General features: G+C 43.3%; 1 protein-coding gene across 1 annotated transcript; it reads right to left on the reverse strand.

The window, feature by feature from the left end:
- Positions 1-442: 442 nt before the first annotated feature.
- On the reverse strand, positions 443-23,540 carry LOC147115387 (extracellular calcium-sensing receptor-like). Its single transcript, XM_085989566.1, has 6 exons — positions 23,389-23,540; positions 5,695-5,986; positions 4,088-4,924; positions 3,636-3,863; positions 2,528-2,651; positions 443-1,651 (listed from the first exon to the last, which is right to left on the reverse strand). Exons 1-6 carry the CDS (start codon positions 23,538-23,540, stop codon positions 744-746), a joined length of 2,541 nt encoding a protein of 846 aa, XP_085845692.1. The 3' UTR covers positions 443-743.
- Between the last annotated feature and the right edge of the window lie 3,946 nt (positions 23,541-27,486).

A 27,486-nucleotide genomic window follows, 5' to 3' on the forward strand; every position in this document is an offset into this window, starting at 1 on the left:
GTGAAAGTAGAATTAGGCTGGATAGCTCTTTTCACTGCCGGTGTCTAGTGATTCTCTAAATTATATATGGTATAAAAATGTTGTGAGGTTTATCTTAATACATTAGGTAGGTCAAGTTCTCAATAAGGTAATAAGCGCACGATTTCCTGAAAGAATGGACTGAACGGTCTTTTTGTCAACCTAGACTTTGTTATGCCTTTATGTGGAAGGTTTCCAGCTTTGGGAACAGCAACCTAATGCAGGCGGGTTTAAGCTTTGGATGCGGTCATTGTATCGTTTCACTTTCTTCCAGTGAAATGTCTGATTAGAAAAGTAGTGATCACTTTGACATTTGTAATTGTTGCGCCAGTTAATATGGACACTACTTTCAGACGATGTGCTCATTGAAAGAACAAAAGCTAAATACATCTTTTATAATTTATTAATAAATAAGTACAACATTTAAATCAACAAAAACTTTGCTGAGACAAATCCTTCAACTTTAAAATTAGTGTCCAGGCTTTGCTGTGTTGCCCTTCAGCCCAGCTTACACGCAATTTCAATGATATTGTTGCTGCTGCAAGCGACTGGAACAACAACAGATGATTCTGTGACGGGCAAAGCTAAGAAAATTCTTCACAATATCCCAACATTTCTTATAATTTCAAACAATGTTTAAGAATTTTTAAAATCACAATAACTGTTTCATCCGGCACAGGGGCGACGGGCCGAATGAACTCCCTCTGTGCTGTATAATTCTGATTCTATAAGCTTTCTGCTCTGCCCATCAGCTGCTTCCTCGTGTTCTCTTCAGGTTTCAACAAGATAATGTAACATTTTGGAGCAAAGATACAGCTCAGCAGCCCAAAGCTCGATGCTAAAATGGCAAATATTTCCACAGCGACCGTGTATTTTCCGGGAGTGCTCACATAAGCGGGGATAAAAGTTACCCAAACAGCAAAAAAGATGAGCATGCTGAAAGTTATAAATTTAGCTTCATTGAACTTGTCCGGTAACGCTCGGGCCAAGAAAGCTAAAATTAAACACATACAAGCTAAGAGCCCGATATAACCTAACACACAGCAGAAAGCAACTGTGGAACCCACATCACACTCAAGGATAATCTTTGCGCTTTGATACGTGGTGTTTTTAGCTGGGAGTGGGGGTGACGTCACCAACCAGACCACACATATTATAATTTGGATCACTGTACAGAGAAAGACAATTGATCTCTGTTGTGTGGGCCCAAACCATTTCATCACATTACTGGCCGGCAGCGTTGCTTTAAATGCCATCAGGACTACCAGAGTTTTACTAAGAATACAGGAAATGCACAGAACAAAGCTAACTCCAAACACAGTGTGACGGACCATACATGACCATGGCGATGGCTGTCCAATGAATGCAATGGAGCACAGAAAGCACAGTATTAATGAGAATAGTAGAAGGAAACTTAGTTCCGAATTGTTGGCCCTTACAATGGGAGTGTTTATAAAATATAAGAAAACAGCTGCAACAGCTCCTGTGGTACAAGCTCCAAACAGTGAAATCGCCGTGAGGGTTATTCCCATGCTGTCTTGAAAGGAGAGGAACTCAATTTCTTTGAGAATGCACTGATCTCTTCTGTCATTGGACCAATAATCTATAAGGCATTTGATGCATTCGGTAGAATCTGTGGAAGAGGTACAGTCAGTTGTAGTTTAGAATGGCCCGGAAAATACCGTTGTAATGATGACGAAACTGTCAGCGTTCGCCGTCATTGCACTGTAAAACTGACAGCAACTTCTGGCGTTCGCACATGCTCAGTCATACGCGGAAATCCAATAGTTGCGGTCAGTAATTCCCTACTGCTGCACAGGGCGCGCCGATGGCAACAAATAGAAGGCACTGAATTGACTGGAACTTCAACATTATACGCAATATTCTCACTGTACACACTCTTAAAAAAATTAAAGCTTGTTGAAAGAGGTGTGACTGAGTTTTTAACTGCGTACTAGGTCATCATTACTGCTAACAAGCTCTCTGGCCCTGAAGAATTAATTTTATATTGTGGAGTCTCACTTCCTCCATTCCATGATAACGTCTTCATAATTTAAAAAAAATACAAATAATTTTCATTTCTTAAGTTTGATTTATGATATTTTATCTTCTACCGTAATCCCATGTGTATTTTGCAATCCGTATTTCGCTTTCCGTGAAATTATTAAAAAGGGAATGATAAAACCAGCTTTTTACTTCCTGGTTTGCTGTCTGTGAGAATTTATCAAGGTGATTGACTGCTTAGCCTGCTTGATAATATCACTGTTGTTCGACGTTACAGACGCACTATGGATGACGGCAGATGGAAAGTCACGTGGGTAAAGTTGAAATCGAGGACACAGAGCCAAAGGTTTGTGGGCAACTTTCTTCGAGGTCAGTGGCGACCACCTTCACTTCGTCGCTGACCGCAAAATCCCGGCCAATCTTTCGCAAGAATTATGATTGTTAGCCGGGAGTATTTGTTGATTCTTACCCTATAAGGTATGTTAATTTGATCAATGTGATATACCTGTTTGATTGCTGATCTGTCCGTCGGAACATGGTAAGCAATCAAAGCAGCAGATTGGCTGCCCTTTTCGAGCGCCTTTTCTTGTACCCACAGGGCAAGTGTCACTGCATACTGATACTGGTACCTGTGGAGAGAGAACATTCTGCTCTGAACCTCGGCCTAAATTAAAAACACAACATTTCAGATTTATTGCATGGATTAATTAAGTTTTTTGCGGCCAGAGCTTTTTCTTTGCTTTGCAGATACATTTTCTAAATAGTGATTATTATGAATCGGGTGTCGGGCTGCATACTTCTGATGAAACGGCTGGAGTTGACCGAACATCACGAAGAGGTAGGGGATCTGATTTTCCGTATGGAAACGTTCGGCAAAATATTGAATTGAATAACTAGTAAATTCAATAGACAAATCAATTCTCGAACTTTCTTTATCAATATATTTTCGCCCGATTTAATCAATAAGATATATCTTCACTTTTCACCCGCTTCTTATTGGATTCGTGTAATTAAAATTTTATAAAGGATAAAGAAATGAAAAATCCTCATTTGCTGCTGTCAAGAAAAATAGATTGTTGTGCAGCAAGAGAAAATACATAATTAAATTAATTTTTAAATTATTTCTAGGGATGAATTTTTTGCCCATTCCTAAGAGTCCTTGTGAAGGTGCTGTGGCCTTCTTCTTGAACCGCTGCAGTCCGTGTGGTGAAGGTACTCCCACAGTGCTGTTAGGGAGGGAGTTGCAGCACTTTGACCCAGAGACGATGAAGGGATGGTGATATATGTTCAGATTAGGATGGGGTGTGACTTCGAGCGGAACTTGGAGGTGATGGTGTTCCCATGCACCTGCTGCCTTCTAGGTGGCGGAGGCCGCGGGTTTTGGTGATGCTGCCGAAGAAGCCTTGGCGAGTTGCTGCTGTTCATCTTGTAGACCGGCCTGTAGCCACGGTACGCTAGTGGTAGTGGGGTTGGATGCTTAGGCTAGTCGGCGAGGTGTGTTAATATGGAGTACTATGTCCTAAATATATTAGACAGGCATATATTTGGGAAAAAATGTTAAAAGGTAATAATTGAAAATATCTGATTGTGTCATCATTAGAAATGTTCCTTACCCTGTTTTCAGGTCCATGCCAAACCATTCCACTTTCATCTAAGACGAGTTTCTTTCCGGCAGGCAACGCTGCATCGTAATAACCAACTTTGACAAACTGAACCGACCCATCACCGCGCTCCTGCCAATTTATCAGGTCATAGGAAGCGACAGGATCTCCGTTCTTATCAAAGCTTATTTCCTCCCCAAACTGGTTGGTGAAACGTACCTCGCTCAGGTAGTGTAAAAGCTTTAAACGGGATAAAATAATCAGATGTGAAACAACTCTTAAATTTTCCGATAGTCTGCAACATTTCTGATTAATTATTTTAACACGAATTTAAAAAACTTAATATCGTTATTAGACACCTCTGCTGAATGTTCAGCTACCTTCGAAGGAATATTCAAATACTTTTTTTGTTTAGAAATAGAAACTGAATTTTGCTCCTTGGGAATGACCGGAACTTTTCTCACCTGCCAGGGTAGAATGTTTGACTTCTGGCCACATGTTCTGTTGATAAATGGGCCGGTCCCATTTTCACACGACTTTAAATTATGAATAGCGTGAGCTACAGCGTATACCGCTTTGTACACATTGTAGGTAATTCTTAACTGTGACACATCGGTGTATGTGGTCTCAATGGTCTCCAAGCTCTCTGAACCTGTGCACGGTTTGTATGGAGACAGTGATGACTTTTCTCCCAGGCTCTGATTTGAGATTTTGACGCTACAGCCGAAAACGTCCCGCCAGAGTTCTTCTACAAACGGATTGTCCGGCTTTGTGGAAGGGTGGAGTTTAACCAGAAACTCTCTCAGTCCTTGAATTTCCGCTCTCCTGATTCCAAACCCGATTGTTCCAGACAATATTTCCCGAGTTTTCACAGTCCACAATCGGACTGATGTGACCCAGGCTTCACTCGCTATCAGCTGGATGTTAGTAATGTTCTGTAGCCTGAGTTCCTTTGCCAGAGACATTGCATCGCGCTCAACGGAAAATATGATGATTACTTTAGCCGAGGACTTTGTAATGGTCTCTATAACCTGAAGCAACTTAGGCCTCGCACGTTCAGGAGAAAGAAACTCAATAAAAGCGATGCATGTTTCAAACTTAGAAAGTTCTTCAATAAACGACAATATCCCAAATCGGCCATATTCACTGTCTTGAGCTACAATCCCAACCCAATTCCATTGAAAGCGCTGCACCAGTCTGACCAACGCTTTGATTTGAACGGCGTCACTGGGAACTGTCCTGAAGAAGGTTGGGAACTCGCGCTTATCACTCAGACAGGTACAAGACGAAGAGTAGCTAACCTGGAAATTAAAACATCTTAGTTATATCACAGAACCACATTTCCCACACCATCGGGATCCCATGATTAATAACCGGGGATTCCGAGTCTTGCTCAGAAAGTAATAATAATGCCATTGACTACAATGTTTGAAATTTCTGTAGGAAAGGGATAGGTGATCTCTCTTTTTATAATGAAATAACAGAAAGATAAGCCAGGAAATTACAGACAAATTATTGTTCATGAAGTTACTCACAAAATATTGGACTCTATGAATGGGATCAAATACCAAACACTTGGAGAAACATGAGGTTGTCAGGACAGTCAGAATGGCTTTCTAAACCTAGGTCCGACTTGATCTGATATCGCCCGTTTTACACAATTGCCCAAAGGGGGAATTACCTCGAAATCGAACAGTTTCTCACACCAACCAAATGACGGTGTGGAAGCTACAGAGAAATCCAGTCAATCTGAAATGTTTAAAAGTTCCCTATTCAACTGAGCAATCTCTTGTGATACGTTACTCGCGATGATATGATTCTGTTATTTCTTCTCTGGCAGGTTGGTACATATTTTTGATTGTGTTCAATGAACCAGTTCAGTTTCGTTTAGATGAATGATTTCAGTTAAAATGTTGCCGAATAATGCTACCTGTAATACAGCACAAACCAAATCCAACGATCCGTACATTTCGTTCCTAAAACGTTTAAAAGTAATCCTTGGTTATGCTTTTATTTGAATAATGCACTTGTTACGTTTATAAGGACCATGAAGTAAATTAACGAAACCTACCAGGCCAATATCGAAAGGCGCCAATAAACGTGAAGCGGCAATGGACTGTGAAGATCCAACGTCTCCCACAATGATGGGCACTGATGGAAGTGCCGTGCACCTGTAGCTGGATTCAGTCCCATCCTCCTCGTTCATTAATTTGAGGGCCCCTTTAAGCGTTTCTGAACGTGTATGGCAGCTGTCAAAGATCTTATAGCCCAGAGTTACATTGGGAAGCAACTCTGGATTCCTGTTTATTTCTTCTACTGCGAAGATCATCGTTTGAATCCAACGAAGACCTCTTTGCTTCAACCTATTAAATATATATCGACATATTGATTGTGAAAGCACACTATCAGGATACAACATTGTTACCGGCGTCATTTGCAGGACGCTGACGTTGCAGTTTAAAACGATGTTGCAACAAAAGTTAAAGTATTTTGACACATATTCAACCACGTTTTACTATAAAAGTTTATATTCGTTTACCGATTCAGTAAATCGGATTTCTGTTCCTAATTAAAATATATTCCAATGTTCTGTTCTTGTCTGTGAATTAACACATTTCAATTCCAAAGTGTTTACACAGCAAGCAAGGTAAAACAAATCCTGATTTATTCGGGTTCAATTATCTTAATTTCAACAGTGAGATTTATAAAATACTTCATGGGCGGTAGCGCAAAACGGACGTATTGCATCAGCCGCCTGTGTTATAGGCTCTGCATGATATTCAGTTCTATTCAGCAAATGGAACGGAATATCGCGTGTGTTTTTTAACGGGCGGCTGATTCCACACCGCCCTTTTGCGCTACCGCCCTAAGGCGAATTTTTACTTAAATACAGATCGCTGTGTCGTGCTTTTTGATTTCTTCTAACTAGATATTTCCCCGGGCAGGCCAAATTCATAATAAAACAGAGTGAAAAAGGACAGAAGTAAGCAAAGAGAGAAAAAGGAAAGAGAATGTAACACACAAACAAAAGGACTAGGAGCGATGGAAACAATAATGGGTAGGGCCAGGCGTACAAAGCTTCCCAACATCCCAAAGGAGACACAGGCAATGTAAGAAGAAAACATCAGCTTAGACAGGAATTAAGAGACAGAAAACAGGGAAGCAAACGATTCGAGTTAGACCTTCCATCGTGACCCAACATCCAGGAGATCAGCTCCGATGATCTTTTTAATATTTCGGATGTTATTTTTTTAACCAATTGTAATGTGGAATTCATTTTCATGTATCGGTTTGTCTTACCATTACAGCCGGCGCAATTCTGGCATGCAGTGTTTTCATTTTGATACCGAAAATCATCTGCCTGATGGCAGATCTGTTCACCCACTCAACCCACATTCCACGCACTCCAATGCCCCCACAAACCACCATAATACGTCGACATGGAACTGTGGAACTTTAAATATGATGTCTAATCTGATTCAATTATTGGGATTTATTTGCAAAATGAAGCTTTTATCATATTCAGAGAAGCATTCCTATCCAGACTGCGGTGTGTTCAAACGGACTGATAATGTTACTTACTGAAGGCAGCGAACTGGTTGAGGTTTCGAGCGGAACGTCTTATAATCTGGAGCTGTTCTGAAATGCATTGGAAATAAACCACCCAGGGCAATATCTCCACCTTGAGAAACTCCGGCATTGAACTTTTCCCGCAGTTTGCATGTAGGTTGAATTGCTGAACTCAACTTCCTGATTGAGAAGACGAACAGGAGGCTCCAGATAGACAGAGGCTGCATTATAAAAGTCAAACCACTTTCTCGAGAGCACTGGTGAAAATAATGCAAGCCTTTGCCTGAAAGACTATTTATATACTCGCGAGTAAACCTGCACTGCAGGAGAGCAGCAATATTTGACAGTTATCAACGTCCCATCTGAATAAATCAAAGAGGTTTCAGCTTCCCTGGTTCAGCAGGTGTGATGTGAGATGATGATCAATGCTTGAGGCAATTTGTCCCTGTATAATCGAGTTTAATTAGATTTAGTGTGATTGATACATAGAAGATAGGAGCAGGAGTAGGCCATTCGGCCCTCGAGCCTGCTCCACCATTCAATGCGATCATGGCTGATCATCCAAATTCAGTAGCCTGTCCCTGCCTTCTCGCCATATCCCTTGATCCCTTTGGCCTTAAGAAATATATCTAACTCCTTTTTGAATATATTTAATGAATTGGCCACAACTGTCTTCTGTGGCAGAGAATTCCACAGGTTCACCACGCTCTGGGTGAAGAAATTCTTCCTCAGCTCAGTCCTAAATGGCTTACCCCTTATCCTTAGACTGTGACCCCTGGTTCTGGACTCCCCAGCCATCGGGAACAGTCTTCCTGCATCTAGTCTGTCTAGTCCTGTCAGAATTTTATAAGTTTCAATGAGATCCCCTCTCATTCCTCTAAACTCCAGCTAATATAAGCCTAATCGACCCAATCTCTCATCATACGTCATTCCTGCCATCCCAAGAATCAGCCTGGTGAATCTTCGCTGCATTCCCTCCATGGCAAGAACATCCTCCGTCAGATAAGGCGACCAAAACTGCACACAATACTCAAGGTGTGGTCTCACCAAGGCCCTGTACAACTGCAGCAAGACATCCTTGCTCCTGTACTCGAATCCGCTCGCTATGAAGGCCAACATGCCATTTGCCTTCTTAACCGTCTGCTGCACCTGCATGCTTACCTTCAGCGACTGGTGCACAAGGACACCCAGGTCTCGTTGCACTTCCCCTTTTCCCAATCTATTGCTGTTCAGATAATAATCTGCCTTCCTGTTTTTGCCACCAAAGTGGATAACCTCGCATTTATCCACATTATACTGCATCTACCATGCATCTGCCCAATCGCCCAACCTGTCCAAATTGTACTGGAGTTTCTCTGCATCCTCCACACAGCACCCACCCCCACCCAGCTTTGTGTCATCTGCAAACTTGAAGCGATTACATCTAGTTCCCTCGTCTAGATCATTAATATATGTTGTGAATAACTGGGGTCCTAGCACCGATCCCTGCGGTACCCCACTAGTCACTGCCTTCCACTCGGAAAAAGACCCGTTTATTCCAACTCTTTGCTTCCTGTCTGCCAACCAGTATTCTGTCCAAGTCAGTACCTTACCACCAATCCCATGTGCTTTAAATTTGCACGCTAGTCTCTTAAGTGGGACCTTATTGAAAGCCTTCTGAAAGTCCAAATACACCACACCCACTGGTTCTCCCTTATCTATTCTACGAGTTACATCCTGAAAAAGTTCCAGTAGATTAGTCAAGCATGATTTACCTTTTGTAAATCCATGTTGACTTTGTCCGATCCTGTCACTGTTTTCCAAGTGCTCTGCTATTACATCTTTTATAATGAGCGCTAGCATTTCCCCCACTACAGATGTTAGGCTTACCTGTCCACAATTCCCTGTTTTTTCTCTACCACCTTTTTAAATAGTGGGGTTACATTAGCTACCCTTCAATCCAGGGGAACTGTTCCAGAATCTATACAATTTTGAAAGATGACCAGCAATGCATCTACTATTGCTAGGGCGACTTCCTTAAGTACCCTAGAATGGAGATTATCCGGCCCTGGGGATTTATCTGCCTTCAATCCCATCAATTTCCCTTAACACAATTTCCCTGCAAATACTGATTTCATTCAGTTCCTCCCTCTCATTAGAGAGGACATATAAATTGGCCAGAAAATGCAATAATCCTGAGGATTGGGAGCAGTTTAGGATTCAACAAAGGAGGACAAAGGGGTTAATTAAGAAAGGGAAAATAGAATATGAGAGTAAGCTTGCCTGGGAACATAAAAACTGACTGTAAAAGCTTTTATAGATATGTGAAGAGAAAAAGATTGGTGAAGTCAAGCGTAGGTCCCTTGCAGTCAGAATCAGGGGAATTTATAATGGGGAACAAAGAAATGGCTGACCAACTAAATACATATTTTGGTTCTGTCTTCACAAAGGAGGACACAAATAACCTCCCAGATATGCCGGGGAACATAGGTTCTGATGAAAGGGTGGAACTGAAAGAAATCAGTATTTGTAGGGAAATGGTGTTCGGAAAATTGATGGGACTGAAGGCCGATAAATCCCCAGGGCCTGATAATCTATATCCCAGGGTACTTAAGGCAGTGGCGCTAGAAATAGTAGATGCATAGCTGGTCATCTTCCAGAACTTGGTAGACTCTGGAACGGTACCCATGGATTGGAGGGTAGCTAATGTTACCCCACTATTCAAAAAAGGTGGTAGAGAAAAAGCGGGGAATTATAGACCGGTAAGCCTGACATCGGTAGTGGGGAAAATGCTAGAGCTCATTATAAAAGATGAAATAGCAGAGCACTTGGAAAGCAGTGACAGGATCGGACAAAGTCAACATGGATTTAGAAAAGGTAAATCATGTTTGACTAATCTACTGGAATTTTTTGAGGATGTAACTGGTAAAATAGATAAGGGAGAACCAGTGGATGTGCTGTATTTGGACTTTCAGAATGCTTTGGATAATGTCCCACATAAGAGATTAGCGTGCAAAATTAAGGCACATGGGATTGCGGGCAAGGTATTTACTTGGATAGAGAACTGGTTGGCGGACAGAAAGCAAAGAGTTGGAATAAACGGGTCGTTTTCCGAGTGGCAGGCAGTGACTAGTGGGTTACCGCAAGGATCGGTCCTAGGACCTCAGCTGTTCACAATATATATTAATGATCTGGACGAGGGAATTGGATGTAATATCTCCAAATTTGCAGTGATTGGGCAGAAACATGGCAAATGCACTATAATGTGGATAAATGTGAGGTTATCCACTTTGGTGGCAAAAACAGGAAGACAGTTTATTATTTGAATGGCAATAGATAGGGAGAAGGGGAAGTGCAAAGAGACCTGGGTGTTCTTGTGCACCAGTCGCTGAAGGTAAGCATGCAGGTGCAGCAGGCGGTTAAGAAGGCAAATGGTATGTTGGCCTTCGTAGCAAGGAGTTTCGAGTACAGGGACAAGGATGTCTTGCTACAGCTGTACAGGGCCTTGGTGAGACCACACCTTGAGTATTGTGTGCATTTTTGGTCGCCTTACCTGAGGAAGGACGTTCTTGCCATGGAGGGAGTGCAGCGAATATTCACCAGGCTGATACCTGGGATGGCAGGAATGACGTATGAGGAGAGATTGGGTCGATTTGGCTTATGCTCACTGGAGTTTAGAAGATTGAGAGGGGATCTCACCAAAACCTATAAAATTCTGTGAGGCCTGGACAGACTAGATGCAGGAAGAATGTTTCTGATAGAAACATAGAAACGTAGAAACGTAGAAGATAGGAGCAGGAGGTGGCCATTCGGCCCTTCGAGCCTGCTCTGCCATTCAATGTGATCATGGCTGATCATCCAAATTCAGTACCCTGTCCCTGCCTTTTCCCCATATCCCTTGATCCCTTTAGCCTCAAGAAATATATCCAACTCTTTCTTGAATATATTTAATGAACTGGCCTCCACCGCCCTCTGTGGCAGAGAATTCCATAGGTTCACCACTCCCTAGGTGAAGAAATTCCTCCTCATTTCAGTCCCAAATGGCTTACCCCTTATCCTTAGACTATGATCCCTGGTTCTGGACTCCACGGCCATTAGAAACATCCTTCCTGCATCTAGTCTGTCCAGACCTGACAGAATTTTATAGGTTTCGATGAGATCCCCTCTCAATCTTCTAAACTCCAGTGAGTATAAGCCCAATCGACACAATCTCTCCTCATACGTCATTCCTGCCATCCCAGGTATCAGCCTGGTGAATGTTCGCTGCACTCCCTCCATGGCAAGAACCTCCTTCCTCAGGTAAGGTGACCAAAACTGCACACAATACTCAAGGTGCGGTCTCAACAAGGCCCTGTACAACTGTAGCAAGACATCCTTGTTCCTGTGCTCGAACTCTCTTGCTACAAAGGCCAACATACCATTTGCCTTCTTAACCACCTGCTGCACCTGCATGCTTACCTTCAGCGACTGGTGCACAAGGACACCCAGGTCTCTTTGCACTTCCCCTTCTCCCAATCTATTGCCATTCAAATAATAATCTGCCTTCCTGTTTTTGCCACCAAAGTGGATAACCTCACATTTATCCACATTATAGTGCATTGGCCATGTTTCTGCCCAATCACGCAACCTGTCCAAATCGTACTGGAGTTTCCCGACATCCTCCTCGCAGCTTAACCTCCCACCCAGCTTTGTGTCGTCTGCAAATTTGGAGATATTACATCCAATTCCCTCGTCCAGTTCATTAATATATTTTGTGAACAGCTGGGGTCCTAGGACCGATCCTTGCGGTACCCCACTAGTCACTGCCTGCCACTCGGAAAATGACCCGTTTATTCCAACTCTTTGCTTTCTCTCCGCCAACCAGTTCTCTATCCAAGTCAATACCTTGCCCCAGTCCGATGTGGCTCAATTTTGCACGCTAATCTCTTATGTGGGACCTTATCAAAAGCCTTCTGAAAGTCCAAATACACCACATCCACTGGTTCTCCCTTATCTATTTTACCAGTTACATCCTCAGAAAATTCCAGTAGATTATTCAAGTATGATTTACCTTTTGTAAATCCATGTTGACTTTGTCCGATCCTGTTACTGCTTTCCAAGTGTTCTGCTATTACATCTTTTATAATAGACTCTAGCATTTCCCCCACTACCGAAGTCAGGCTTACCGGTCTATAATTCCCCGCTTTTTCTCTACCACCTTTTTTGAATAGTGGGGTAACATTAGCTACCCTCCAATTCATGGGTGCCGTTCCAGAGTCTATCGTGTTCTGGAAGATGACCAGTAATGCATCTACTATATCTAGGGCCACTTCCTTAAGTACCCTGGGATCTAGATCATCAGGCCCTGGGGATTTATCGGCCTTCAGTCCCATCAATTTTCTTAACACCATTTTCCTACAAATACTGATTTCTTTCAGTTCCTCTCTTTCATCAAACCCTATGTTCCCCGGCATCTCTGGGAGGTTATTTGTGTACTCCTTTGTGAAGACAGAACCAAAGTATGTATTTAGTTGGTCAGCCATTTCCTTGTTTCCCATTATAAATTCCCCTGATTCTGACTGTAAGGGACCTACGCTTGACTTCACCAATCTGTTTCTCCTCACATATCTATAAAAGCTTTTACAGTCAGTTTTTATGTTCCCAGGCAAGCTTACTCTCATATTCTATGTTCCCTTTCTTAATTAATCCCTTTGTCCTCCTTTGTTGACTCCTAAACTGCTCCCAATCCTCAGGATTATTGCTTTTTCTAGCCAATTTATATGTCCTCTCCTTGGATCTTATGCTATCCCTATTTTCCCTAGTTTGCCACGGTTGAATCACCTTTTTTGTTTTATTTTTATGCCAAACTGCGATGAACAAATTCTGTAGCTCATCCATTCGGTCTTTGAATGTTTGCCATTGCCTATCCACCATCAACCCTTTGAGCGCCATTCCCCAATCAATTCTACCCAACTCGCTCCTCAGACCATCGTAGTTTCCTTTATTTAAATTGAGGACCCTTGTCTCTGAGTCAACTACTTCATTCTCCATCTTAATGAAGAATTCGATCATATTATGATCGCTCCGACCCAAGGCACCTCGTACAACAAGATTGCTAATTAATCCTTTCTCATTGCATAATACCCAGTCTAAGATGGCCTGATCTCTGGTTGGTTCCTCGACATATTGGTCCAGGAAACCATCCCGGGGAGTCCAGAACCAGGGGTCATAATCTAAGGATAAGGGGTAAGCCATTTAGGACTGAAATGAGGAGGAATTTCTTCACCCAGAGAGTGGTGAACCTGTGGAATTCTCTGCCACAGAGGGCGGTGGAGGCCAGTTCATTAAATATATTCAAGAAGGAGTTGGATATATTTCTTAAGGCTAATGGGATCAATGGATATGGGGAGAAGGCAGGGACAGGGTACTGAATTTGGATGATCAGCCATGATCTCATTGAATGGCGGAGCAGGCTCGAAGGGCCTAATGGCCTACTCCTGCTCCTATCTTCTATGTTTCTATGTTTCTATGATCCCGACATCTCTGGGAGTTTATTTGTGTCCTCCTTTGTGAATACAGAACCAACGTATGTATTTAAATGGTCTGCCATGTCTTTGTTCCCCAATATAAATTCCCCTGATTCTGAATGCAAGGGACCCACGCTTGACTTTAGCAATCTATTTTCTCTTCACATATCTATAGAAGCTTTTACAGTCAGTTCTAATGTTCCCTGAAAGCTGACTCTCAAATCTATTTCCCCCCTCTTAATTAATCCCTTTGTCCTCCTTTGCTGAATCGTAAACTGCTACCAATCCTCAGGTTTGCTGCTTTTTCTGGCCAATTTATATGTCCTCTCCTTAGATCTTATGCTATCCCTAATTTCCCTTGTTAGCTAAAGTTGAATCACCTTTTTTGTTTTATTTTTATGCCAAACAGGGATGAACAAATTCTATAGTTCATCCATGCGTTTTTTAAATGTTTGCCATTGCCTATTCATACGAACATAGAAACATAGAAGATAGGAGCAGGAGTAGGCCATTCGGCCCCACGAGCCTGCTCCGCCATTCAATGAGATCATGGCTGATCATCCAAACTCAGTACCCTGTCCCTGCCTTCTCCCCATATCCCTTGACTCCTTTAGCCTTAATAAATATATCTAACTCCTTCTTGAATATATTTAATGAATTGGCCTCAACTGCCTTCTGTGGTAGAAAATTCCACAGGTGCACCATTCTCTGGGTGAAGAAATTCCTCCTCATCTCTGTCCTAAATGGCTTACCCCTTATCTTTAGTCTGTGATCCCTGGTTTTGATCTCCCCCGCCATCAGGAACATCCTTCTTACATCCAGTCTGTCTATTCCTGTTAGAATTTTAAAAGTTTCAATGAGATCCCCTCGCATTCTTCTAAAGTCCAGTGAGTATAAGCCCAATCGACCCAATCTCTGCTCATACGTCATTCCTGCCATCCCAGGTATCAGTCTGGTGAATATTCGCTGCCCTCCCTCCATGGCAAGAAAATCCTTCCTCAGATAGGGTGACCAAAACTGCGCACAATACTCAAGGTGTGGTCTCACCAAGGCCCTGTACAACTGCAGCAAGACATCCTTGCCCCTGTACTCGAATCCTCTCGTTATGAACGCCAACATACCATTTGCCTTCTTAAGCACCTCCTGCACCTGCATGCATACCTTCAGCGACTGGTGCACAAGGACACCCAGGTCTCGTTGCACTTCCCCTTTTCCCAATCTATTGCCGTTCATATAATAATCTGTTTTCCTGTTTTTGCCGCCAAAGTGGATAACCTCACATTTATCCACATTATACTGCATATGCCATGCATCTGCCGACTCACCCAACCTGGCCAAATCATCCTGGATTTTCTCGGCATTCTCCTCACAGCACACACGCCCACCCAGCTTTGTGTCGTCTGCAAACTGGAGATATTACATCTAGTTCCCTTGTCTAGATCATTAATATATATTGTGAATAGCTGGGGTCCTAGGACCTATCCCTGCAGTACCCCACTGGTCACTGCCTGCTACTCGGAAAAGGACCCGTTTATTCCAACTCTTTGCTTCCTGTCTGCCAACCAGTTCTCTATCCAAGTCAGTACCTTGCCCCCAATCCCATGTGCCTTAACATTACACGCTAATCTCTTATGCGGGACTTTATTGAAAGCCTTCTGAAAGTCCAAATACACCACATCCACTGGTTCTCCCTTACTCTTCTACCAGTTACATTCTCAAAAATTCCAGCAGATTAGTCAAGCACGATTTACCTTTTGTAAATCCATGTTGACTTTGTCCGATCCTGTCACTGTTTTCCAAGTGCTTTGCTATTCCATCTTTTACAATGGACTCTAGCATTTTCCCCACTACCGCTGTTAGGCTTACCGGTCTATAATTCCATGTTTTCTCTCTACCAGATTTTTTGAATCGTGGGGTAACATTAGCTACCCTCCAATCCATGTGAACTGTTCCAGGGTCTATAGAATTTTGGAAGATGACCAGCAATGCATCTACAATTTCTAGGGCCACTTCCTTAAGTACCCTAGGATGTAGATTATCAGGCCCTGGGCATTTATGGGCCTTCAATCCCATCAATTTCCCGAACACCATTTCCCTACAAATACTGATTTCATTCAGTTCCTCCCTCGCATTAGACCCTATGTTCCCCAACATCTCTGGGAGGTTATTTATTCACCGTCAACCCTTTAAGTAACATTCCCTAATTCATCCTAGCCAACTCGTGCCTCATACCATCATAGTTTCCTTTATTTAAATTCAGTACCAATGTCCCTGAATCAACTACTTTACTCTCCATCTTAATGAAGAATTCTATCATATGATGATCTCTCTGGCCCAAGGGGCCTCGCACAACAAGATTGCTAATTAATCCTTTCTCATTACATAATACCCAGTCAAAGATGGCCTGATCTCTAGTTGGTTGCTTGACATATTGGTCCAGGAATCCCTCCTGTATACACTCTACGAATGCCTCTTCCACAGTATTGTTGCTAATTTGGTTAGATCAATCTATATGTGGATTAAAGTCACCCATGATAACTGCTGTGCCCTTATTGCACGCATCTCTAATTTCCCATTTAATGCTATCCCCAAACTTTGCATTACTGTTTGGGGATCTGTATACAACTCCCACTAACGTTTTCTGCCCCTTGGTATTTCTCAGCTCCACCCATACAGATTCCACATCATCAAAGCTAATATCCTTCCTTACTATTGTGTTAATCTCCTCTTTAACCAGCAATGCTACCCCACCGCCATTTCCTATTTGCCTGTCCTTCCTGAATATTGTATACCCCTGGATGTTGAATTCCCAGCCTTGTTCATCCTGGAGCCATATCTCCGTAATCCCAATTATATCATATCCGTTTACATCTATTTGCGCTGCTAATTCATCCACCTTATTATGAATGCTCCTTGCATTAAGACACGAAACCTTCAGGCTAGTTTTTTTAACACTATTAAACCTTTTAGAATTATTGTTCACTGTGATCTTGTTTGATTTACACCCTTGATTTCTCTGAATTCCACTTTTGCTTTTCTCCTTCTTGTCTTTTCTTCTATTCTTGCTTCCCTTTCCTCTGTCTCCCTGCAGAGGTTCCCAACCACCTGTCATTTTATTTTAAACCCTCCCCAAACAGCACTAGGACATTGGTCCCGGTCCTGCCCAGGTGCAAGCCGTCCAGTTTGTACTGGTCCCACTTCCCCCAGAACCGGTTCCAATGTCCCATGAATTTGAATCCCACCCACTTGCACCATTCTTCTAAACGTATACATCTGAAATATCCTTCTATTTCTACTCTGACTAGCACGTGGCATTGGTAGCAATCCTGAGATTACTACCTTTGAGGTCCTATTTTTTAACTCACCTCCTAGCTCCCTATATTCAGCTTTTAGGACCTCATCCCGTTTTTTCCTATATCGTTGGTACCTATATGCACCATGACAACTGGCTGTTCACCCTCCCCCTCCAGAATGCCCTGCAGTCGCTCCGAGACATCCTTGACCCTTGCACCAGGGAGGCAACATACCATCTTGGAGTCTCATTTGCAGCCGCAGAAACGCCTATCTATTCCGCTTACAATAGAATCCCCTATAAATATAGCACTCCCGCTCTTTTTCCTCCTGTCCCGTGCAGCAGAACCACCCATGGTGCCAGGAAGTTGGTTGCTGCTGCCTTCCCCCGATAAGCCATCCTCCCCAACAATATCCAATGTGGTATAACTGTTTGAGAGGGGGATGTCCACAGGGGACCCCTGCACTACCTGCCTGCACCTACTGCTCTGCCTGGCGGTCACCCATTCCCTTCAACAAGAGAGAACGGATGAAAATCCATTTAGAGCCCTCAGGACAGAGCCAATGACAGAAATAAGAAAGAATTTGCATTTCCACAGCACCTTTCACAATCTTAGAACGTCCCAAATCGCATTAATTACTTTTTAAGTGAAATCACTACTGTTCTGTTAGCAAAGCCAGCAATCAATATATGAATAGCAAGATCCCATACACAGCAATAAGAAAAATCACCAGACATCAGTTTTTGGTCAAGCTGGTTGATGAAGAAATGCTGGGAAGAAGAAAGGCTGAACTCGTTGATTTTCCTCCAACAGGACCAAGTGAGCATCTTCTACACTTAACCAGGCAGACATTACCTCTTTTTAACGTCTTGTCCAACAGTCCTCACCTCTGACAGTGCAGCACGCCCTGTGCACTGTACTAAAGTGAGAGCCTAGTTTATGAGCCCGAATCATAGACTGGGACTTCAGCACAGGACCTTCTGACTCAGAGACAAGAGTAGAAACTCTGAGCCAAGCTGGCTGTCATAAGGGTGCTAATGTTGAGTTTGGTGCCCCAATATGAAAGCTGAAGACATGACCAAGGGTTCCTACAGTTAATCGGATATCTAATAATCCCTGTTCAATAATCCGTGCGTGGATGTTGTGAGAGGAAACGATGGTGTTAGATTGAAGTGTCGAATAACTGTGTAGTCTAATTCTTAAAATAGAAGATAAGAACATAAGAACATAAGAACATAAGAAATAGGAGCAGGAGTAGGCCAATCGGCCCCTCGAGCCTGCTCCGCCATTCAATACGATCATGGCTGATCTGATCCTAACCGCCAATCCACTATCACAGAACCATCTCCTGAATCTAACAGAATTAGACACACGAAATAGGAGCAGGATCAGGCTACACAGCCCCTGGGCCCACTCTGCTACCCACATGGCCATGACCGATCCGAACCTAGACTCATGTCCAAATTCCTGCCCGCTCCCCGTAATCCTTAATTCCCTTTACTCCTAGGAAACTGTCTATTTCTGTTTTAAATTTATGTAATGATGTAGCTTCTACAGTTTTTTGGGGCAGCATATTCCATGGACCTACCACTCTCTGAGTGAAGTAGTTCCTCCTCGTCTCAGTTTTGAAAGAGCAGCCCCTTATTCTAAGACTATACCCCCTAGATCTAGTTTCACCCATCATCGGGAACATCTTCCCCGCATCCACCCGATCCAAACCCTTCACAATCTTATATGTTTCAATAAGATCGCCTCTCATTCTTCTGAACTCCAATGAGTAGAGTCCCAATCTACTCAACCTCTCCTCATATGTCCATCCCCTCATCCCCGGGATTAACCGAGTGAACCTTCTTTGTACTGACTCGAGAGCAAGTATGTCCTTTCTTAAGTATGGACACCAAAACTGTACGCAGTATTCCAGGTGCGGTCTCACCAATACCTTGTACAACTGAAGCAATACCTCCCTATTTTTATATTCTATCCCCCTAGCAATGAAAGCCAACATTCCATTGGCCTTCTTAATCACTTGCTGCACCTGCATACTAACCTTTTGAGTTTAGTGCACCAGGGCCCCCAGATCCCTTTGTACTTCAGTATTTTCCAGTTTCTTGCCATTAAGATAATAACTTGCTCTACGATTTTTCCTGCCAAAGTGCATAACCTCACACTTTCCAGTATTGTATTCCATCTGCTAAATCTCTGCCCACTTACTTAGCCTGTCTATGTCCCCTTGCAGGTTTTTTATGTCCTCCTCACTCACTACTTTCCCTCCCATCTTAGTATCATCTGCAAACTTTGATATGTTACACTCGGTCCCCTCCTCCAAATCGTTAATATAGATTGTAAAGAGTTGGGGACCCAGCACTGACCCCTGCGGAACACCACTAGTTACTGATTGCCAGTCTCAGAATGAACCATTTATCCCAACTCTCTGCCTTCTGTTAGATAGCCAATCATCTATCCATGCCATAATATTACCCCCAATCCCGTGATTTTTTATCTTAAGCAATAATCTTTTGTGTGGCACCTTGTCAAATGTCTTTTGGAAGTCTAAATACACTACGTCCACTGGTTCCCCTTTATCCGCCCTCTATGTTACTTCCTCAAACAACTCCAGCAAATTTGTCAAACATGACTTCCCCTTCATAAAACCATGCTGACTTTGTCCTATTAAATTATGATTATCCAAATGTCCTGTTACTGTCTCCTTAATAATGGACTCCAAAATTTTACCTACCACAGATGTTAGGCTAACCGATCTATAGTTTCCAGCCTTCTGTCTACTGCCCTTTTTAAATAAGGGTGTTACATTAGCAGTTTTCCAGTCTGCCGGGACCTTTGCTGAGTCCAGGGAGTTTTGGAAAATTATTACCAATGCATCCACAATCCCTACCGCCACTTCCCTCAAGACCCTAGGATGTAAGCCATCAGATCCAGGTGATTTATCCGCCTTGAGTCCCATTATTTTACCGAGTACCACTTACTTAGTGATTTTGATCGTGTTTAGCTCCTCCCCCCTTTAGCCCCCTGTTTGTCCAGTGTTGATATATTCTTAGTGTCTTCTACTGTAAAGACTGATATAAAATATTCATTCAATGTTTTTGCCATCTCCATATTTCCCACCATTAATTTCCCGGTCTCATCCTCTAAGGGACCAACATTTACTTTAGCCACCCTTTTACTTTTTATATAACTATAAAAACTCTTACAGTCTTTTTTTTATATTTTTTGCTAATTTACTTTCATAATCTATCTTCCCTTTCTTAATCAATCTTTTTGTTATTTTTTGCTGTCTTTTAAAGTTTTCCCAACCCTCTATCCTCCCACTAGATTTGGCTACCTTATATGCCCTTGTTTTTAGTCGAATACTATTGGAGCAGGGGTAGGCCATTCGGCCCCTCGAGCCTGCTCCGCCATTCAATGAGGTCATGGCTGATCATCCAAATTCAGTACCCCGTTCCTGCCTTCTCCGCATAACCCTTGATCCCTTTAGCCTTAAGAAATATATCCAACTCCTTCTTGAATATATTTAATGAATTCGCCTCTACTGCCTTCTGTGGTAGTGGATTCCACAGGTTCACCACTCTCTGGGTGAAGAAATTCCTCCTCATCTCTGTCCTAAATGGCTTACCCCTTATCCTTAGACTGTGACCCCTGGTTCAGGACTCCCCAACCATCGGGAACATCCTTCCTGCATCTATTCTGTCTAGTCCTGTTAGAATTTTATTAGTTTCAATGAGAACCCCTCTCATTCTTCTAATCTCCAGCGAGTATAAGCCCAATCGACCCAATCTCTCCTCATACATCATTGCTGCCATCTCAGGTATCAGCCTGGTGAATCTTCGCTGCACTCCCTCCATGGCAAGAACATCCTTCCTCAGATAAGGCGACCAAAACTGCACACAATACTCAAGATGTGGTCGCACCAAGGTCCTGTACAACTGCAGCAGGACATCCTTGTTCCTGTACTCAAACCCTCTCACTACGAAGGCCAACATACCATTTGCCTTCTTAACCACCTGCTGCACCTGCATGCTTACCTTCAGCAACTGGTGCACAAGGACACCCAGGTCTGGTTGCACGTCCCCTTCTCCCAATCTATTGCAATTCAAATAATAATCTGCCTTCCTGTTTTTGACACCAAAGTGGATAACCTCGTATTTATCCACGTTATTTTGCATCTGCCATGCTTCTGCCCAATCACCCAACCTTTCTGAATCATGCTGGAGTTTCTCGGCAACCTCCTCACAGCACACACGCCCACCCAGCTTTGTGTCATCTGCAAGCTTGGAGATATTACATCTAGTTCCCTCGTCTAGATCATTAACATATATTGTTAATGGCTGGGGTACTAGGACCGATCCCTGCGGTACCCCACTAGTCACTGCCTGCCAATCAGAAAAAGACCTTTTTGTTCAAACTCTTTGCTTTCTGTCTGCCCACCAGTTCCCTGTCCAACCAATACCTTGCCCCCAATCCCATGTGCCTTAACTTAGCACACCAATCTCTTATGTGGGACCTTATCGAAAGCCTTTTGAAAGTACAAATACACCACATCTCTGGTTCTCCGTTATCTATTTTATCAGTTACATCCTCAAAAAATTCCAGTAGATTAGTCAAGCACAATTGACCTTTTGTAAATCCATATTGACTTTGTCCGATCCTGTCACTGTTTTCCAATTGCTCTGCTATTGCATCTTTTATAATGGACTCTAGCATTTTCCCCACTATCGACGTAGTCTTCTCCCTACCACCTTTTTTGAACAGTGCGGCAACATTAGCTACCCTCCAATCCATTGGTGCTGTTCCAGAGTCTATCGAATGTTGGAGGATGACCAGCAATGCATCAACCATTTCGAGGGCCACTTCCTTAAGTACCCTAGGATGTAGATTATCAGGCCCTGGGGATTTATCGGCCATCAATCTCGCCAATTTCCCCAACACCATTTCCCTACAAATACTAATTTCTTTCAGTTCCTCCCTTTCATCAGACCCTATGTTCCCCGACATCTCTGGGAGTTTTTTTGTGTCCTCCTTTGTGAAGACAGAACCAAAATATGTATTTAATTGGTCTGCCATTTCTTTGTTACCCATTATAAATTCCCCTGAATCTGACTGCAAGGGGCCTGTGCTTGCCTTCACAAATCTTTTTCTCTTCACATATCTATAAAAGCTTTTACAGTCAGTTTTTATGTTCCCTGTAAGCTTACTCTCATACTCTATTTTCCCCCTCTTAATTAATCCCTTTGTCCTCCTTTGTTGAATCCTAAACTGCTCCCAATCCTCAGGTTTATTGCTTTTTCTGGCCAATTTATATGTCCTCTCCTTGGATCTTATGCTATCCCTAATTTCCCGTGTTAGCCAAGGGTAGAGTCACCTTTATTGTTTTATTTTTATGCCAAACTGTGATGAACAATTTCTGTAGTTCATCCATTCGGTCTTTGAATGTTTGCCATTGCCACTCCACCGTCAACCGTTTGAGTGACATTCTCCAATCAATCCTACCCAACTCGCGCCTCATACCATCATAGTTTCCTTTATTTAAATTCAGGACCCTAGTTTCTGAGTCAACTACTTCACACCCCATCTTAATGAAGAATTCTATCATATTATGATTGCTCCGACCCAAGGGGCCTCATACAACAAGATTGCTAATTAATCCTCTCTCATTACATAATACCCAGTCTAAGTTGGCCTGATCTCTAGTTGGTTCCTCGACATATTGGTCCAGGAAGCCATCCCGTATACACTCCAGGAATTCCTCCTCCACAGTATTGTTACTAATTTGGTTAGCCCAATCTGTATGTAGATTAAAGTCACCCATGATAACTGCTGTGCCCTTATTGCACACTTCTCTAATTTCTCTTTTAATGCCATCCCCAACCTCCACATTACTGTTTGGAGGTCTACATACCACTCCCACTAACGTTTTCTGACCTTTGGTATTTCTCAGTTCTACCCTTACAGATTCCACATCATCAGAGCTAATATCCTTCCCTACAATTGTGTTAATCCCCTCTTTAACCAGCAATGCTACCCCGCCTCCTTTTCCTTTTTGCCTATCTTTCCTGAATATTGAATACCCCTGGATGTTGAGTTCCCAGCCTTGGCCACCCTAGCGCTATGTTTCCGTAATCCCAATCATATCCTATTCATTTACCTCTATTTGTGCAGCTAATTCATCCACCTTATTACGAATGCTCCTCGCATTAAGACAGAAAGCCTTCAGGCTTGTTTTTTTAAACGCTCTTAGCCTTCTTGCTTCCATTTACTACCCAAAGCTTTTAGATAGAATTTGAGAAAAGTCAAATGAAATGAAAAAATGCAAGCCATGATAAATATTTGGCCAAAGTGAGTTTTTGAATCCAATATTCAGCGTTAGAACCTGTTACACATCCATATGAATGAAAAACCGACTTTTCATTAGACCACATGGTGTGATCTCCATCGATAAGATTGCTTTTCGTCATTCTGTACACGTTGACATCTTGGCCTTCATATCTGTAAATAAGAACACATTCAAAAGTCTGAGACAGTGTCTGATAAGTGGAAGTTTTGTTGAGCGACATTTTGGAGGCAAAATAAATAATTGTCTTTTCGTTGCTGAGGTGTTGAAGTGTCTTTAGAATTAAAGGAACGTTTGTATCATAATACAGTACATGAGATCCCCACCCAGAATGAAGTTGTAGTCTGGAGGAAAGAGCGTGTGGTCAAACCCCAGGAGAGGGCAGGAATTTTGACGCGAGGTCTGCAGGAAGAATTCACATTGAGAGAGATGTTCCATTCTATTTGCTTCAGCAACTCCGGTTTGTCTGTAATGGTGATGTCTCCACCTGAAAGAAAAGACAGAGTGACCCATCACTGTTACTGAAATCCCGGGAAAGCGGCCGCTCCCAAGCTGTGGTGCCAGTTATTGCAGTCTCTGGAGGAGAAGCGCAGTGTACGGGCCAGTAACATGGTAAGTAGAAGTTGACCCATGAGTGGTTACTCCTGAGTCCGGCCAATCCCGGTGTAGAACTGTGCCAACAGGTCCCCACTCTCTGATTTTTCGCCTATTTTAATTAACCATTGCAAAATCAGGATTTGGTGGCCCTATCAGTGCACCGTGAGATGGCATTTCAGTACCGGGGGCAATGATCTACGTAGAAACAGGAACTGGCAATTCAGTCTCTGGAGCCTGTTCCACCCTTCAATTTGATCATGCCTGATCTGTATCTTAAATCAATTTGCTTGACTTTGATCCATATTCCTTTCCAAATAGAAATCGATCCAACTCAGTCTTGAAAGCGCCAATTGTGCCCCAGTAGCCAAAGAACTACCGGTTGGGTGAAAGCATGCTTCTTGATTTCACTGCTGAATGGCCTAGCTCTAATTTTAAGATTCTGATCCCTTGTTCTGGATTCCTCGCCAGAGGAAATACCTTTCCTGCATCTACCCAAGCAAATCTTTTTCTTTCATTTTAAACACCTCAATTAGATCATCCCTTCAAAACTCAAGGTAATACAAGCATAGTCAATGCATCCTCTCCTCGTAGATTAACCCTTTTAGCGCCGCTATCATTTTAGTAAATATGGCTTTGTATTCCAGCCCCTTGAGATAAAGAGCAACATGCCATTAGTATTATTTTTACCAGTCCGCTAGCTTTTAGTGATTTCCATGTTTGGCCCCTTAAATCTCTCTGCTCCTCCACAGTTCCTAGATGGCAAAATCCACGTGCCATAATTGATAACAGAACACCCCAGAAAGCTGTCGCTGTCGCAGTGTCTGCATGGTCTCGCTGATGCACCATGCTCGGGGGCATCCTTTCCTGAACAGACACCGCGCAACAATCGCCAGGCAGGAGTGTTCCCTCCCAGTCGGGGAACACTTCAGCAGTCAAGGACATTCAGCCTCCGATCTTCGGGTAAGCATTCTCCAAGGTGGCCTTCGAGACACATGACAACGCAAAATCGTCGAGCAGAAACTGATAGCCAAGTTCCGCGCTCATGAGGATGGCCTCACCCGGGATCTTGGGTTCATGTCACGCTACATGTAACCCCACCTGATGTAGGGTCACCCAGACTCGAGTCGTCGTTGGCTTGTTCTCTCTACACATTTCCAGCAAAAAAATGTTTTTTTGTCTGTTGTTTGTTTTTCATACAGACCCCAGCATCTGCAACATTTGACCCCTTGTGACACCACCTCATTGTTCTTTGATGTAATGTTTTCCTGACTGACCTGTTTGGACACCATTCACACCTTTGATTGCTGTGATTATCTCTCTGCCGAGGTGTGATAAATGGCAGTTAGAAAGATTACCTGTAATCATCTGGCATTATTCTCTGATTATATAAGCTGTGTCTTTATGTATCTCTCCACTTCACCTGACGAAGGAGCAGCGCTCCGAAAGCTTGTGATTTCAAATAAAACTGTTGGACTATAACCTGGTGTTGTGTGACTTCTTACAAAAAGCCAGTTAGTATAACCTCGCTAGTGGGGAAGCTTTTAGAAACGATAATCCAGGACAAAATTAACAGTCACTTGGAATCGTGTGGATTAATTAAGGAAAGCCAGCACGGGTTTGTTAAAGGTTCACAAGAACATAAGAAATAGGTGCAGGAGTAGGCCCTTCGGCCCTTTGAGCCTGCTCCGCCATTGGCTGATCTTCTGCCTCAACTCCATTCACCGGCCCTATCGCCATATCACTTGATGCCCTTACTAGTCAGAAATCTATCGACTTCTGTTTTGAATATATCCAATGACTGAGCCTCCACAGCCCTCTGGGGTAGATAATTCCAAAGATTTACCACTCTCTGCATGAAGAAATTTCTTCTCATCTCAGTCCTGAATGGCCTAACCTTTATCCTGAGGCTGTGGCACCTGGTTCTAGACTCCCCAGCCAAGGTAAACATTCCAATCACCCAACCTGTCCAAATCATACTGGAGTTTCTCAGCATCCTCCTCAAAGCACACACGCTCACCCAGCTTTGTGTCGTCTGCAAACTTGGAGTTAATACATCTAGTTCCCTCTTCTGGATCATTAATATATATTGTGACCACCAGACCCACAGCCATGTGGTTGACTCTTAACTGCACTCTGAAATGGCCTTGCAAGCCAGTCAGTTGTAACAAACCACTATCAAACGCAATAATGATAAGGAAACCGGATGGGCCATGTGGCATCGAGCTCGGCACTCACTACAGATACAGCAAATGCCCAGCCAAGTCGGCCCTGCAAATTCCTCCTCACCAACATCTGGGGATGTTTGCCAAAATTGGGAGTGCTTTCCCACGTACTAGTCAAGCAATAGCCTGACATAGCCATGCTCACAGAATCATACCTTTCAGTCAATGTCCCAAACACCTCCATCACCATCCCTGGGTATGCCCTGTCCCACTGGCAGGAGAGAAACACCAGGGGTGGCGGCACAGTGGTATACAGTCGGGAAGGAGTGCTTAACATTGACTCAAGGAAATCTCCTGCTGATTACCACCCACCGCTCTCAGCTAAAGGAGCAGTACTCCTCCAATGTTGAACATCACTTGAAAGAAGCAAGCATGTACTCTGGGTGGGGGTCTTCAATGTCCATCAACAAGAGTGGATCGATAGCACCACTACTGACCGAGCTGGCGGAGTCCTGAAGGACAGAACTGCCAGTCTGGGCCTGCGACAGAAGGGAAAAACCTACTTAAGCTCATCCTCACCAATCTACATGTCGCAGATGCATCTGTCCATGACAGTGGCCACCGCACAGTCATTGTGGAGAATAAGCCCCGTGTTCACACTGAGGACATCGTCCATCATGTTGTGTGGCACTTCCACCGTCCTAAATGGGATAGATGCAGAACAGATCTAGCAGCTCAAAACTGGGCATCCACGAGGCCCTGTGGGCCATCAGCAGCAGAATTGTATTCCACCACAATCTGTAACCTTCTGCCTCGGCATATCCCTCACTCTACCATTACCGTCAATCCAGGGGACCAACACTGGTTCAATAAGGAGTGTAGAAGAGCATGTCAGGAGCAGCACCAGGCATACCTAAAAATGAGGTGCCAACCTGGGGAAGCTGCAAAACAGGACTACATGCATGCTAAAAAGTGGAAGCAGCATGCAAAAGACAGGGCTAAGCGATCCCACAATCAACGGATCAGATCACAGCTCTGCAGTCCTGCCACATCCGCTCGTGAATGGTGGTGGACCATTAAACAACAATGGAAGGAGGAGGCTCCCTGAATATCCCCATCCTCAATGATGGTGGAGCCCAGCACGTTAGTGCAAAAGACAAGGCTGAAGCGTTTGAAACCATCTTCAGCCAGAAGTGCCGATTGGATGATCCATATGATCATTTTACAAATCCAATTCGGTCAATTACCGCTTCATTAGTCTACTTTCAATCCTCAGCAAAGTGAGGGAAGGTGTCATCAACAGTGTTATCAAGCAGTACTTACTCACCAACAATCTTCTCAGCGATGCTCAGTTTGGGTTCCGCCAGGACCACACAGCTCCAGACCTTATTACAGCTTTGGTCCAAACAT

Source organism: Somniosus microcephalus, chromosome 6 (genome assembly GCF_052327205.1).
Source record: "Somniosus microcephalus isolate GS21.2 chromosome 6, FLI_Smic_1.0, whole genome shotgun sequence".
Classification (NCBI taxonomy): domain Eukaryota; kingdom Metazoa; phylum Chordata; class Chondrichthyes; order Squaliformes; family Somniosidae; genus Somniosus; species Somniosus microcephalus.

What these genes read in the sequence shown, in the direction of transcription:
- LOC147115387 (XM_085989566.1), bottom strand. Translation starts at nt 23,540, where the DNA reads ATGTCGCTCAACAAAACTTCCACTTATCAGACACTGTCTCAGACTTTT. An exon ending in CAAACATTCTACCCTGGCAG is followed by an intron (nt 3,864 to 4,087) that starts GTGAGAAAAGTT and finishes TCCCGTTTAAAG; the next exon opens with CTTTTACACTACCTGAGCGA. An exon ending in GGCATGGACCTGAAAACAGG is followed by an intron (nt 2,652 to 3,635) that starts GTAAGGAACATT and finishes CTCTCTCCACAG; the next exon opens with GTACCAGTATCAGTATGCAG.